The sequence below is a fragment of the Ovis aries genome, chromosome X (genome assembly GCF_016772045.2).
Source record: "Ovis aries strain OAR_USU_Benz2616 breed Rambouillet chromosome X, ARS-UI_Ramb_v3.0, whole genome shotgun sequence".
Lineage (NCBI taxonomy): Eukaryota > Metazoa > Chordata > Mammalia > Artiodactyla > Bovidae > Ovis > Ovis aries.
In genome coordinates this window covers 75,480,691-75,493,070 of record NC_056080.1, presented here as the reverse complement: position 1 = coordinate 75,493,070, position 12,380 = coordinate 75,480,691, and the positions used below count along the sequence as shown (strand labels likewise).

Sequence of the window (12,380 nt, the reverse complement as noted above, 5' to 3'; positions counted from 1 at the left end):
GGCTCCTTAGTTCTTCTTCTCTTTCTGCCATAAGGATGGTGTCATCTGCATACCTGAGGTTATTGATGTTTCTCCCAGCAATCTTGATTCCAGCTTGTGCTTCATCCAGCCCAGCACTTCTCATGATGTAATCTGCATATAAGTCAAATAAGCAGGGTGACAATATACAGCCTTGACATACTCCTTTCCCAAATTGGAAACAGTCTGTTGTCCCATGTCCAGTTCTAACTGTTGCTTCTTGATTTGCATACAGATTTCTCAAGAGGCAGATCAGGTGGTCTGGTATTCCCATCTCTTTCAGAATTTTCCACAGTTTATTGAGATCCACACAGTCAAAGGCTTTGGCATAATCAATAAAGCAGAAATAGATGTTTTTCAGGAAATCTCTTGCTTTTTTGATGATCCAACGGATGCTGGCAATTTGATCTCTCATTCCTCTGTCTTTTCTAAAACCAGCTTGAACAACTGGAAATTCATGGTTCACATATTGTTGAAGCTTAGCTTGGAGAATTTTGAGCATTACTTTACTACGGTGTGAAGTTAGTACAATTGTGCGGTAGTTTGAACATTCTTTGGCATTGCCTTTCTTTTGGATTTGAATCAAAACTGACCTTTTCCAGTCCTGTGGCCACTGCTGAGTTTTCCAAACTTGCTGGCATAGTGAGTACAGCACTTTAACAGCAGCATCTTTTAGGATTTGAAATAGCTCAGCTGGAATTCCATCACCTCAACTAGCTTTGTTCATAGTGATGCATCCTAAGGTCCACTTGACCTCACATTCCAGGATGTCTGGCATTAGATGAGTGATCACACCATCGTGATTATCTGGGTCATGAAGATCCTTCTTGTACAGTTCTTCTGTGTATTCTTGCCACTTCTGCTTAATATCTTCTGTTTCTGTTAGGTCCATACCATTTCTGTCCTTTATTGAGCCCATCTTCCCATGAAATTTTCCTTTGGTACTCTAATTTTCTTGAAGAGATCTCTAGTCTTTCCCATTTTTTGTTCTCCTCTATTTTTTGCATTGATCACTGAGGAAGGCTTTCTTCTCTCTCCTTGCTATCCTTTGGAACTCTGCATTCAAATGGATATATCTTTCCTTTTCTCTTTTGCTTTTTGCTTCTCTTCTTTGCACAACAATTTGTAAGGCCTCTTCAGACAGCCATTTTTTCTTTCTTGCATTTCTTTTTTTGTGGATGGTCTTGATCACTGTCTCCTGTACAATGTCATGAACTTCCATCCATAGTCTATCAGACACTTTGTCTATCAGATCTAGTCCCTTGGAGTATAGTTGATTTCCAATGTGTCAGTTTCAGGTGTACAACAAAGTGAATTAGTATATATATATATATATATATATATATATATATATATATATATGTGTGTGTGTGTGTGTGTGTGTGTGTGTGTGTGTATACAGTCATTCTTTTTTAGACTCTATCTAATGTAGGCCTTTACAGAGTAGTGAGTAGAATTTCCTGTGCTTTACAGTAGGTATTTAGTAGTTATCTATTTCATATATAGTTGTATTGTTGTTTAGTCATTAAGTTGTGTCCAACATTTTTGCAAACCCATGGAATTGCCAGGCTCTTCTGATCATGGTATTCTCCAAGCAAGAATACTGGAGGGGGTTGCCATTTCCTTCTCCAGTGGTTCTTCATGACACAGAGATCAAACCTGCATCTCCTGCATTGGCAGGGCGATTCTTTACCACTGAAGCCCATCAGTTAAGTTCAGTTCAGTCGCTCAGTCGTGTCTGACTCTGAGACCCCGTGAATCACAGTATGCCAGGCCTCTCTGTCCATCACCAACTCCAGGAGTTCACTCAGACTCACGTCCATCGAGTCCGTGATGCCATCCAGCCATCTCATCCTCGGTCATCCCCTTCTCCTCCTGCCCCCAATCCCTCCCAGCATCAGAGTCTTTTCCAATGAGTCAACTCTTCGCATGAGGTGGCCAAAGGACTGGAGTTTCAGCTTTAGCATCATTCCTTCCAAAGAAATCCCAGGGCTGATCTCCTTCAGAATGGACTGGTTGGATCTCCTTTCAGTCCAAGGGACTCTCAAGAGTCTTCTTCAACACCACAGTTCAAAACCATCAATTCTTCGGCGCTCAGCCTTCTTCACAGTCCAACTCTCACACCCATACATGACCACTGGAAAAACCATGGCCTTGACTAGATGGACCTTATTTGGCAAAGTAATGTCTCTGAAGCCCATAGTAGTGTGTATATGACAGCCTCAATCTTCCATTTCATTTTTCCTCTTCCTTACCCCTAAATATCCATAATTTGTTTTCTACATCTGTAACTATATTTCTGTTTTATAAATATGTTCATTTGTACTCTTTGATGTGAACTTCCTACTTTGATTTATTTTTAACTAACTTTTCCCTAATTTTATTAATTGCTAAATTGATAATGGAGAAATATAGCCAATTATAAGAACTATGGGGCTTCCCTGGCGACTCAGATGGTAAAGAATATGCCTGCAATGCAGGAGATGTAGGTTCAGTCCCTGGATCAGCAAGATCCCCTGTAGAAGGAAATGGCAACCCACTCCAGTATTCTTACCTGGAGAATCCCATGAACAGAGGAGCCTGGAGAACTACAGTCCATAGGGTCACAAAGGGTCTCATTAGAAGACTGATGTGACTTCACACAATGTATTACTAATCATAGAAATTTATATTCCATATGATTAAAAATACCCTTCTTTATAAAAAAATGTCTAACATATGTTTAGCACAGTTCTTCTCACTAAGAGTATACAAATTAAAAAAAAGAAAAAATAAGCATCATACTTAAAATAAGCATTTTTCAGAAAAATAAATTCATAAGGTCAATAAACATACAAAAACCCTTGGTCTTATTTAAAGAAATACAAATCAAAACAGCAAGATACAATCTTTCACTAAACTAATTATAAACTAAATAATTATAAAGTTGGATCATCTTAGCATTGATAAAGATACCGGAAAATAGGGACTGTCATATATTTCAGCCCTTATCCAAGGGCAATTTGTCTATATTTACAAAAAAAAAATTAAATGCACATACTCTTTGGGCATCCAATTCCATTTTGTACTGTAAAACCTAAAATTAAGTTACCACATTATTTGTGTATTGACATCAGGGAAAAGCCAAGAGGGTCTTGAATTATGGCCCAACCACAAGTTCCCCTTCCTATCCTGTTCCTGCAGATGAAATACCATATTCAAACAACTCTCCTTTGCACAGGGACAAGACGCAATGCCTATTTATCCCTGAATGGCAAGCTTCAGTTCCCTGCTAGCCCACAAAATGATTCAAACAAGTCGATCAGATCCTCCTATGGGAAAGAGAGTTTTCACCATGCTTCAGGATTACACCACAGCCCTTGCTTGTTCATTCTGTTTTCAATATTTTCATATGTTCCTGTATGGCATACAGTGTTCTCTTACACGCTGTGAATATATGTGACTCACATATATATGGTGGTTTCATCTGTCTGGTGTTGGGAGTCCTTTCCTTGTCAACTTGAAGAACTGGAAACACATGGCTTGGAATTTCCCATTATACATAATTGCAAATATAAAGCAAGATATGTACCAGAATGACCATTTCAGCATTGATTTTAATAACAATAACCTGAAAACCAATTAATGTCTATCATTAGATAGTTAAATTAGATAAAATAATTCAGTTAAGTTCTGTTCAGTCACTCAGCTGTGTCTGACTCTTTGCAGCCCCATAGACTGTAGCACACCAGGCTTGCCTGTCCCTCACCAACACCCAGAGCTAGCTCAAACTCAGGTCCATCGAGTTGGTGATGTCATCCAACCATCTCATCCTCTGTTGTCCCTTTCTCCTCCTGTCTTCAATCTTTCCCAGCATCAGGTCTTTTCCAGTGAGTCTGTTCTTTGCATCAGGTGGCCAAAGTAGTGGAGCTTCAGCTTCAGGCATCAATGAATATTCAGCTTTCAATGAATATTCAGGACTGATTTCCTTTAGGATTGCCTGGTGTGATCTCCCTGCAGTCCAAGGACTCTCAAGAGTCTTCTCCAACACCACAGTTCAGAAGCATCAATTCTTTGCTGCTCAGCTTTCTTTATAGTCCAACTCTCACATCCATACATGACGACTGGAAAAACCGTAACTTTGACTAGATGGACCTTTGTTGGCAAAGTAATGTCTCTCCTTTTTAATGTGCTGTCTAGTTTGGTCATAGTTTTTTGTTTTTTTTTTTTTTTTCCCAAGGAGCAAACATCTTTAAATTTCATGGCTACAATCACTATCTGCAGTGATTTTGGAGCCCAAGAAGATAAAATCTCTCACTGTTTCCATTGTTTCTCCATCTATTTGCCATGAAATGATGGGACCAGATGCCATGATGTTAGTTTTTTGAATGCTGAGTTTTAAGCCATCGTTTTCACTCTCCTCTTTCACTTTCAGCAGGAGGCTCTTTAGTTCCTCTTCACTTTCTGCCATAAGGGTGGTGTCATCTGCCTATCTGAGGTCATTGATATTTCTCTTGGCAATCTTGATTCCAGCTTGTGCTTCATCCAGCCCAGCATTTCACGTGATGTACTCTGCATATAAGTTAAATATGAAGGGTAACAATATAGAGCCTTGATGTACTCCTTTCCCAATGTGGAACCAGTCCGTTTTTCCAAGTCTGGTTCTAACTGCTGTTTCTTGACCTGCATGCAGATTTCTCAGGAGACAGGAAAGGTGGTCTGGTATTCCTATCTCTATAGGAATTTTCCACAGTTTACTGTGATCCACACAGTCATAGGCTTTGGCGCCATCAATGAAGCAGAAGTAGATGTTTTTCTGGAACTCTCTTGCTTTTTCCATGACCCAACAGATGTTGGCAATTTGATCTTGGTTCTTCTGCCTTTTCTAAATCCAATTTCAGCATCCAGAAGTTCACGGTTCATGTATTGTTGAAGCCTGACTTGGAGAATTTTGAGCATTATTTTGCTAGCATGTGATTAGTATAATTGTGCTGTAGTTTGAACACTCTGTGACATTGCTTTCTTTGGATTGGAATGAAAAGTGACATTTGCCAGTCCTGTTGCCTCATCTGAGTTTTCCAAGTTTACTGGCATATTGAGTGCAGCACTTTAACAGCATCATCTTTTAAGATATGAAGTAGCTCATATAATTAGATAATATTAAATAAGTAAATAGTATAGTGTCCATATGATGGAATACAGTGTAGCAGTTAAAATGATTGAAGTATATCGATGGTATTCTGATGATATACACGTGATATAATGATGATATGGAAAGATCTAAATATAATAAGTGAAAGAAGTTAAGTTTGTAGTATCATTGGTTTGTTTTTTCTAAGTGTATATACATTTTTACCTTGGAAACTTACTCAGGAAGCTGCTGACAGTGGTTCCAATTGGTGTCAGGATTGGGAGTTAGTACCTAAGAAAGGAAGAGAGATTGTAGCTCATTTTATATCCTGCTGTTTGAATTTGTTAAACAAATACATAATTACTTTCATTTTGACAATGAGAATAAAAGCAAAAAGACATGATACCTGCTATTAAGTAGCCCATTATCTAGCATTATCTAGAGGGAAAATGAACAAGCTTTCACAAAGCTAGTTTGAAATCTCAGCAGCATACATTACTCTCTGGACTGCTGGTTGGGATATGACAGAATAATGCACATCACATGGAAAACTGAGGGAGTAAGGAACTGTTATTTGAGTTTAACATTTTTAATAGTTCTTGTTTCAAAAAGATTGCTTCTGAGTACAAATAAATAATTCATTTCTACATTTAACTCTAATAAGACACATACTTAAAACAAGAAACCATGCTCCCCAATATCAGAGTTTTGTCATTCAGTTTTATTTAAAAAGAAAAATCAAAGAAGTAAATTCCTTGAAATGTTCTTAGAATTGGTGAAGAGGCCAAAAGATTTTTTTCTATTGTGTTACAATATAATCCAAGTGAAATCAAAATAATTACCTGGTCACAAAGGCCAAACCTCAGCTTTAACCTAGATTTCCAGGGTTACTGGAATGTTACTCCTCACAAAAATCAGCAAGATAATTGACTAATATGTCTCCATCACTTAAATCAGCAGTTTAGGCTGAGGGATGTCTTGTAAAGTGAAAGTGGTTTAAGTCCAATAAAGACAAAGAGACTTCCCTGGTGGCTCAGACAGTAAAGAATACACCTGCAATTCAGAAGACCCAAGGTCAATCCCTGGGTCAGGAAGATTCCCTGGAGAAGAGAATGGCAACATACTCCAGGGCCTCAGAGTTGGACATGACTGAATGACTAAGCATGGCTCACAGCTCTTCAGAGAGACAAAACTGATTTCATCTTCAGGTTTCCTCAGGTAAGTATTCACCTTAAGTACACACATTTTTTTCTGCTCTAAATGAGTATTCAGTTTTAATGCTAGTTGATTTTTATTACCTTACTTATTATCTTAGTTAGAATATGCTCTTAGGATATTTAAAAATAATTTCCATTTTCCCCATAAGCTTAACGGTTGTTGTCATAATAGGTCACCTTCAGCATTGCTGATGCTAAAATCCTAGCACATTTCTAACAAATCAAATCAGGTTTTATTTAGTTCAGTTTAAGAGATGAATCAGCTTTGGATGTCCTCTAAATGAATTACGACTTAACTTGCTGAGTGTATTCAGTGTTCTGTTCATTATTCTTTCCATTTTGACAATAATGTAAGCTAGCTTGCAGTGGAGAATTTGGTATAAGGGAAAAAATATGGGATATTTATGCTGGCTGTTATGCTGAATTATTTGAATCTACCTAGAACCATGCTCCCATTAATTTTGCTCTCTGGTTTTGAAAATCCAACCCCACAACTATTGTACAAACAATAAAGGAGTTGTTCAGTTGCTTAGTCTCATCTGACTCTTTGTGACCCACACAGAAGGCAGCACACCAGGCTTCCCTGTCCTTTACATTTTCCCTGAGTTTGTGCAAATTCATGTCCATTGAGTCGATGATGCCATCCAACAATCTTATTTTCTGTTGCCCTCTTCTCCTCCTGCCCTCGATCTTTCCAAGCATCAGAGGCTTTTCCAATAAGTCAGCACTTTGCATCAGGTGGTGAAAGTATTGAAGGCTTTAGCCTCAGCATCAGTCCTTCCAAAGAATATTCAAGACTGATTTCCTTTAAGATTAGATTGACTGGTTGGATCTCTTTGCAGTCCAAGGGACTCTCAAGAGTCTTCCCCAGTACCACAGTTCAAAAGCATGAATTCTTCAGTACTCATCCTTCTTTATTGTCTAACCCTCACATCCGTACATGACTACTGGAAAAGGAAAAAAAACAAAACAAAAGAAACATATAGCTTTGACTATATGGACCTTTGTCGGCAAAGTAAGGTCTTTGCTTTTTAATATGCTATCTAGATTGGTCATAGCTATTCTTCCAAGGAGAAAGTGTCTTTTAATTTCATGGCAGCAGTAACCATCTTCAGTGATTTGAGAACCCAAGAAAATAAAGTCTGTCACTGTTTCCATTGTTTCCCCATTTATTGCCATGAAATGGTGGGACCAGATGCCATGATCTTAGTTTTTTTTGAATGTTGAGTTTTAAGCCAGCTTATTCACTCTCTTTTTTCACCTTCATCAAGAGGCTCCTTAGTTACTCTTCACTTTCTAGCATTAGGGTGGTGTCATCTTATATCTGAGGTTATTGATATTTCTCTCAGCAATCTTGATTCCAGCTTGTGCTTCATCCAGCCCAGCATTTCGCATGATGTACTCTGCATAGAAGTTAAATAAGCAGGGTGACAATGTAGAGCCTTGATGTACTCCTTTCCCAAATTGGAACCAGTCTGTTGTTCCAGGTCCAGTTCTAACTTTTGCTTCTTGACCTGCATAGAGTTTTCTCAGGAGGCAGGTCAGGTGGTCTGGTATTCCCATCCACAGTTTGTTTTGATCCACACAGTCAAAGGCTTTCACATTGTCAATGAAACAGATGTTTTTCTGTAATTCCCTTGAAAATTTCCCTCGCATTTTCTATGATCCAATGGATGTTGGCAATCTGATCTCTGATTCCTGTTTTTTGTGCCCTCCAAAAGTTTCTATTTCCCCCAGTCCTGTGGAAGTTCTGTAATCAAATCCCGCTGACCTCCAAAGTCAGATTCCCTGAGGATTCTCAGTCTAATTGCCAGATCCTCTGGTTGGGAAGTCTGTTGTGGAGCCTAGAACTTTTGCAATAGTGCAAGAACTTCTTTGGTATTATTGTTCTCCAGTTTGCGGATCACCCACCCAGAGGCTCTGTTGTGGGGCTAATGGTGACCTCCTTCAAGAGAACTTATACCTCACACTATGGCTCCCAGGACTGCTGCTGTCAGTGCCCCTGGCCCTGCAGCAGGCCACTGCTAACCATGCCTCCACATGAGCACTTCAAACACTCAGACAGATCTGACTCTCTCTTGTAGGGGGTCACTGCTCTTTTCCCTGGGTCCTAGTGCCCACAGGGTTTTGTTTATGCCCTCCAAGAGTCTCTGGCAGGTATGAAGCTTGATTTTAAACATAATTGTGCCCCACCAAGTGTGTTGTGGCTGCTTCTCCTTTGTACTTGGATGTGGGGTATCTTTCTTTGGTGGGTTCCAACAGCTTCCTTATATGCACAGTACATCATGAGAAACGCTGGACTGGAAGAAACACAAGCTGGAATCAAGATTGCCGGGAGAAATATCAAGAACCTCAGATATGCAGATGACACCACTCTTATGGCAGAAAGTGAAGAGGAACTAAAAAGCCTCTTGATGAAAGTGAAAGAGGAGAGTGAAAAAGTTGACTTAAAGCTCAACATTCAGAAAACGAAGATCATGGCATCCGGTCCCATCACTTCATGGGAAATAGATGGGCAAAGAGTGGAAACAGTGTCAGACTTTATTTTCGGGGGGCTCCAAAATCACTGCAGATGGTGATTGCAGCCATGAAATTAAAAGACCCTTACTCCTTGGAAGAAAACTTAGGACCAACCTAGATAGCATATTGAAAAGCAGAGCATTACTTTGTCAACTAAGGTCTGTCTAGTCAAGGCTATGTTTTTTCCAGTGGTCATGTATGGATGTGAGAGTTGGACTGTGAAGAAGGCTGAGCACTGAAGAATTGATTCCTTTAAACTGTGGTGTTGGAGAAGACTCTTGAGAGTCCCTTGGACTGCAAGGAGATCCAACTCATCCTTTCTGAAGGAGATCAGCCCTGGGATTTCTTTGGAAGGAATGATGCTAAAGCTGAAACTCCAGTACTTTGGCCACCTCATGTGAAGAGTTGACTCACTGGAAAATACTCTGATGCTGGGAGGGATTGGGGGCAGGAGGAGAAGGGGACGACAGAGGATGAGATGGGTGGGTGGCATCACTGACACGATGGACATGAGTCTGAGTGAACTCCTGGAGTTGGTGATGGACAGGGAGGCCTGGTGTGCTGTGATTCCTGGGGTTACAAAGAGTCAGACAGGACTGAGTGACTGAACTGAACTGAACAGCTTCCTGTCAACGGTTGTTCAGCAGCTAGTTGTGATTTTGGTGTTCTTGCAAGAGAAGATGAGCACCGTCCTTCTACTCTGCCATCTTGCCAAACTCGGATATAGGAAAGACACATAAAATTTTTATGCTATAAATAACTTGATCATTATTTTACTTGATGTAAAAAAAATAAACTTGGATGTCACACTATGATTCTTTTATTGTAAACATGTAATTTATTACTAGTACTTGTAATGATGTTAGTAATTAGGATTTGTTTTTTTTGTTTTTAACTATGGCAGGAAGAAGAGATCTAGCTGGTATTGAAATTCATTAACACACAAAGAAAAGCTGTATTATATTTCTTACTGAGAGACACGTGTTAACTATACAGTCTAACTTCATTTTCTTGGTAGTAAACTGAGAATTCATATATTGCTTTTACATCCTGATAGCTAAAATTTGTTTTCAAAAACTGTAGCTTTAAAACAAATTTGCACCTGTTGTTTATTTTTATATCAGTATTAGCTATGATATCCCTTTTTAGGTATGGTTTACATGTCTTATACATTACCTTTCATTGTTACCTGAAATGAATTTAGAAGAGAGTTCCTTTTTAAATTTCAGTTAAGGAAGAAACGTTCAAAACTATTTATGTCTAGGAAGGCTTTGAAGTCTAACCTCTGTGTGGGACCAGATCATTTATTCTTAGGCAGAAGGCAGCAACAGAACCTCATACCTCATGCCGTGATTTGCCACTTTAATTCTCTACTCATTCACTCTCATGGGCTTTCTCCGACTCTCCTCATCACTCTCACTCTTTCATCACAAACACGCATATACTCATACAGGATTTTACAGAATATATATTTTTAATTAAAGTTAATTTATATATATTTTTAACCACCCCTTGAAATAATTGGAGACATCATAGGGATAAAACTAGAAAAAATCAGATATGTGTCTATTTCTAACTGCCATGATATCTCTGTGCCCTGTTGAAAGAAAGTCCTTTGTCCTTTCTTTTCATGTCTTCTTATTCACAAATAAAGGTCATTATTCTATCATGCTTCTAACTTACTTCTTAGGGATGCCCTTAGGATTCATTGAATTAAAACAATATATAAAGTCCATAGTTACTTGGTTTTTAAAAAAGCTAAGAATTAAAAAGACAGGCTTATTCTGAAACTTTCTGAAGACATAAATGTGATTGTTCTTTTAAAAGAACATTATCTTCTTAAACTTCTCTTATTTAACACTTTAATTATAACTTTAATTGGAGCTTATCTATAGTAAATCTAGGTTAATTTATCAAAAGAGCACTGTGATATGATCTCAACTCTGGTGATTTTTAATATATGCAGTATGAGTGTGAATATATGCATTATAGAGAAAAGTTTGAAAGAATATTATTATAATTAACAAATGTAACTTCCAGGATGGTTAGTGATTTAAATTATCTTCTTTTAAAAATGCATTTGTATCTTCTACAATTACCTGTATTATTTGTGTGATTACAACCATTTAAAATCAGCATTGCTTAATTACTATCAGTTAACTTTTTTTTTACCTATTTTATTCTAGCACATGTTCATCGCATACAAATAAATACCATGAAAATGTCCATTTCAGAATGGGGAAACACAGAGTAAGAATTATGAAATCAATTGCTCTGATGATGCCCTTTAATATTTGATTATTGATTATTCTAATTTTTCAAAATGTTCTTTACAGCTACAAGATCGCACTCAGTTCAGTGACCAAGACTTAGCCACTCTTAAGAAGTACTGGGACAATGGCATGACCAGCCTTGGCTCTGTTTGTCGAGAAAAAATTGAAGCAGTTGCAACTGAATTAAATGTTGACTGTGAAATAGTTCGGGTAAGGGATTTTCAATAATTTTCGTGTTGTAGTTGATGAGTGTCATAAATGAAAGCCTTAAAAATTTCATCATTTGTGTTTCTTTAATAACTAGTGATGTTGAACATCTTTTCATGTGCTTTTTTGGCTACCTGTATGTCTTCACTGGAGAAATAGCTACTTAGAACACCTGTCCATTTCTTGATTGTGTCTCTTTTTTTGGATATTGAGATGCATGAGAGGTTTGTACATTTTGGACATGAATCCTTTGTCAGATGCTTTCTTTGAAAATATTTTCTTCCATTCTGAGGATTGTTTTTTCGTGTTGTTTATAGTTTCCTTTGCGGTGCAAAAGCACTTAAGTTTAATTAGGTGCCATTTGTTTATTTTGGTTTTTGTTTTCATTACTCTAGGAGGTAGATTGAAAAAGAGCTTGCTGTGATTTATGTCAGGGTGTTCTGCTTATGTTTTCTTCCAAGAGTTTTAGAGTATCCATGCTTAAATTTAGGTCTTTAATCCATTTAATTTATTTTTCTGTGTGGTTTCTGACTCTTTGCGACCCCTTACAGTCCATAGAATTCTCCAGGCCAGAATACTACAGTGGGTAGCCTTTCCCTTCTCCAGGAGATCTTCCCAATCCAGTGATCAACCAGGTCTCCTACATAGCAGGCAGATTCTTTACCAGCTGAGTCACCAGGGAAGCCCGTGTGATATTAGTTCAGTTCAGTTCTGTTGCTTGGTCATCTCCGATTCTTTGCAACCCCATGGACTGCAGCACATCAGGCCTCCTTGTCCACCGCAAACTCCTGGAGTTTACTCAAACTCATGTCCATTGAGTTGGTAATGCCATTCAACCATCTCATCCTCTGTCATCCACTTCTCTTCCCGCCTTCAATCTTTCCTAGCATGAAGGTCTTTTCCAGTGAGTCAGTTCTTTGCATCAGGTGGCCAAAGTATTGGAGGTTCAGCTTCAGCATCAGACCTTGCAATGAATATTCAGGATTGATTTCCTTTAGGATGGTTTGATCTCCTTGCAGTCCAAGGGACTCTTAA

The 12,380-nt window shown here is 38.4% G+C and overlaps 1 protein-coding gene across 5 annotated transcripts in view; it reads left to right on the top strand.

Annotated features, from left to right (window-relative positions):
* HDX (highly divergent homeobox) overlaps positions 1–12,380 on the top strand; it is a 244,798-nt gene that overhangs the window by 130,340 nt on the left and 102,078 nt on the right. For all 5 annotated transcript variants that reach the window (XR_009598932.1, XM_060408383.1, XM_060408381.1 and 2 more), the window contains one exon: positions 11,202–11,348. Coding sequence is in view for 4 of the 5 variants with exons in the window: in XM_060408383.1 (XP_060264366.1) it covers positions 11,202–11,348 (147 nt within the window). In the remaining variant the exon portion in view is untranslated. The remainder of the gene's footprint in view (positions 1–11,201; positions 11,349–12,380) is intronic.